This window comes from Ipomoea nil, unplaced genomic scaffold, assembly GCF_001879475.1.
Source record: "Ipomoea nil cultivar Tokyo-kokei standard unplaced genomic scaffold, Asagao_1.1 scaffold3084, whole genome shotgun sequence".
NCBI lineage: Eukaryota > Viridiplantae > Streptophyta > Magnoliopsida > Solanales > Convolvulaceae > Ipomoea > Ipomoea nil.
This window is the reverse complement of record NW_017619512.1, coordinates 1,243,097-1,246,487: the sequence shown is the minus strand read 5'-3', so window position 1 is coordinate 1,246,487 and position 3,391 is coordinate 1,243,097. Positions and strand designations below refer to the sequence as shown.

General features: G+C 40.8%; 1 protein-coding gene across 1 annotated transcript; it reads left to right on the top strand.

Moving 5' to 3' along the window:
* The first annotated feature begins 927 nt into the window (after nt 1-927).
* Nucleotides 928-2,517, top strand: LOC109166032. The gene has a single exon (XM_019314915.1). It carries the CDS (start codon nt 928-930, stop codon nt 2,515-2,517), a length of 1,590 nt encoding a protein of 529 aa, XP_019170460.1.
* The last annotated feature ends 874 nt before the right edge of the window (nt 2,518-3,391 follow it).

Sequence of the window (3,391 nt, the reverse complement as noted above, 5' to 3'; positions counted from 1 at the left end):
TGGCTCCGTCCCTAATACCAAGCACACAACACGATATAGCTTGTGCGGTGATACACCAACCTTGGGACGTGGAATTTCCACGCTGCATCGGTCGCCCAAAGAAAAGAACGTGTCAGCTATAAGACAACCCGGTCGGTGTTTCTACAATAGTTATTCCAAGGGTTCCTGAAGCATCACACAGGTTGCATGGAAATTTAGGGGGTGGGGGAGGCAACGTTGTCGCCGTCGCTGACTCTAGAATTAAAAGAGCCGCCTCTCTCTATATCGTTGTCGCCACCGTTGTCATTGCTATCTCTCTTCCTAACAGCCCCTTTTTGAAGATCGAGAAGTCCATCTTGAAGGACGCCGCCACTGCGTCCTCGGCTTCCTCCGCCGCTGCGCCCGCTAGCTATCGATTCATATCCAACGCCATCACACCCGCCTCGATGCCCACTGTGAAACCAACCCAAATCAGAACGAAAACCGCCTTTGGATCTGGGAGATAATAAATAACTAACTTTTTTTTTTAAAACCAAATAACTAACTTTATTAGTAACTCTTTGATAAGCACGACACATATTATTCAATTTTTATCTTGCTCCAATCGCAACTGCTCATCCACTTGTTTCTACATCATTGCCTCAAGTGTAGAATTTGAAGTCTGACTAAGCATATATAGCAGATTGAGAAGTTTAAGGTCTAGCCGTGTACGGTTGTTGAGGTTTGTTAACACATATAGCAAGTCAAGCAAGAAGTCAAAGCAAGAAAAGTTAGTTAGTTAGTTAAGTTTGTTATCTTCCTAACTAGCTTGTATATTAGGTACATCTTTCATCCCTGTAAAACACGTTCTTTGATTCTTCTTCATTCAATACACCTTTCTTCTTTCCATCTTCCTTTATCACCCTCTCACTGATAAATCCAACATGGTGTCAGAGCACATCTAAGTGCATGGCTTGGCAGACTCCATTGATTCGTCCTCAAATGGCAGGAACCAGTTCAGCAGTAGCTAATCCAGCCGGGAATGCAGGGACCATACCAGCTTCGATCTTTGCAGCCTATGATCCCAAAGACCGGACTGATCCTCTCTATCTTCATCCCAATGAGAGCCCTTCACTGCAACTAGTAACAGTCCAGTTAGAGGGCAGATCCAATTACCATCCATGGGCAAGGGCCATGGAGATGGCATTGAGGTCGAAGAACAAGATGGTACTGCTTGATGGAACCCTGGCAATTCCCAACAAAGCAGATCCCAAGTACTTCTACTGGGATCAATGCAACACCATGATCCTATCATGGATCTTCAGGGCTGTTTCTCCCACCATTGGACGAAGCATACTTTGGATTAACACTGCTGAGGGCATATGGAGAGATCTGAAGAAGCGTTTTAGTCAACAAGACCTGTTCCGCATTGCAGAGATCAAATCTGAGATCTATAGAACAAAGCAAGGTACCTCCTCTGTGAATGACTACTTCACTCAGTTAAAACTGCTATGGGATGAGCTGTTTGTCTTGAGGCCTGCTCTTTCTTGTGAGTGTATACCAATTAGCTGTGAATGTGGTAGCAAGATGTCTGAAAAAATTAGGGCACAATTAGAGAGTGACATGTTGTCATCATTTCTCATTGGCCTAAATGACAGTCTCAATAGTACCAAGAGACAAATTATGTTGATGAAGCCATTGCCCAATGTTAGAGAGGCCTTTGCCATGGTCTCACAACAAGAAAGGCAAATTAGTGAGAATTCCAGCACTGTGGATGAAAGCTTGGCAGGAGCTGGGGTCTTTTTTACAAAACATGAGAACAAGAAGTTCTTCCCTAATCAGAAGCAAAAGCCAGTGTGCAGCTTCTGTGGTTATACTGGTCATACGATTGAAAAGTGCTACAAAAAGCATGGATACCCTCCTGGGTGGAAGCCAAGAAACAAAGGAGTGGGGACTGTTAACCAAGTGCAGTCCAACCCACAAGAACATGGCAGTATAGAAACTGAGTCCTGTTCTTACAATCAAGAAGATTACAAGAGGTTTCTTGAGTTCATGCATCAAGCAAAACGCGTCAGCTCTCCTCTTCAAACTGGTCCCCAAGCCAATACTATAGCTGCAAACTTTGTCCCAGATGCAAGATTGGAAGGTAAGAATACTATTTCTTGCAATACCTTGACAGAATCAGAATTCATATGGATCTTGGACAGTGGAGCCACACATCATATTGTGTGTAGATCAAACTTGTTACAAAATCCTAAGAAGGTCCAGGGAGTGTCTGTTGATTTACCTAATGGACATCAAGCCCAAGTTTCCCATATTGGGACAGTTCAATTATCAGCAGATTTAATTCTATTCAATGTTCTCTGTGTACCTATCTTCCACTGCAACTTAATCTCCTTGGGTGAACTCACAAGAAGATCCAAATATAGCATCATATTTCATTCTAACCACTGTGTTATACAGGATCAACTCCTTGGGAGGATGATTGGTGTGGCTGAATTGAAGAGAGGACTCTATCAGCTTGATTCAATACTGTCACTCTTTGTAAAACTGCTGTAAATAGCTGTAGTTTTTGGCATGCTAGGTTGGGACATGCCTCAGAAGGCAAAATTAGAATTCTACAATCTGTTGATAATAGAATCTGTAATGACAAGACAAATATATGTGATTGTTGTCATTTTTTCAAGCAAAGAAGATTGCCTTTTAAACCTAGTTCTAATATCTCAGCTAACTGTTTTGATCTTATACATGCTGATATTTGGGTACCCTACCAAACCCCTGTTAAATAATCCTTTATGCGCTATAACTTAAATGCGGAAGCACAATTAACAATGACCGCATGTAAATCAAATCAATCAACTAAACAATGTTCATGATCATGGACTTTTAATTAAATAGAAAAGATAGAACTTACTTGGTTCCATTGAAGATGTAATCTCTAAATTGAATGAATCAAGAATATAATGCTTCACCTCTCTGATCCGTATACCTTAATCACCTCCTGATGATACGGAGACTAGAAATCTTAGAGATTTGAAATTGTTCAGATCCCTAGAGTTTTCCTGGGTATTTATAGATGTGATGAGAAACCCTCTTTCAAGAGGAATGGGGAACCTCCTTTAGGAATAGAAATCCCTTTAGAAATGTGACCTCCTTTAGGAATAGAAATCCCTTTAGGATTGTGAAACCCATAACCTTATCCATTATACATCTTTTATCCCTTATAAACTTAAATTTTAACAGAATGAGAGGGAGGGAATTTCACCCAGTAATTCCGCTTTTACACATCACTGATCATCAACGTGAGTACCTTATGGAATTACAACCTTTATTATATAAATCATTGTTAGGAAATAATTATTTCTAACAGTCTCCCACTGATTCATATGAGCATGACACCTTAATTATATGAATCAACGTTAGGAATAAAATT

Bases quoted from the DNA above. Each gene is read 5' to 3' on its own strand.
- LOC109166032 (XM_019314915.1), top strand. From the start codon at position 928: ATGGCTTGGCAGACTCCATTGATTCGTCCTCAAATGGCAGGAACCAGT.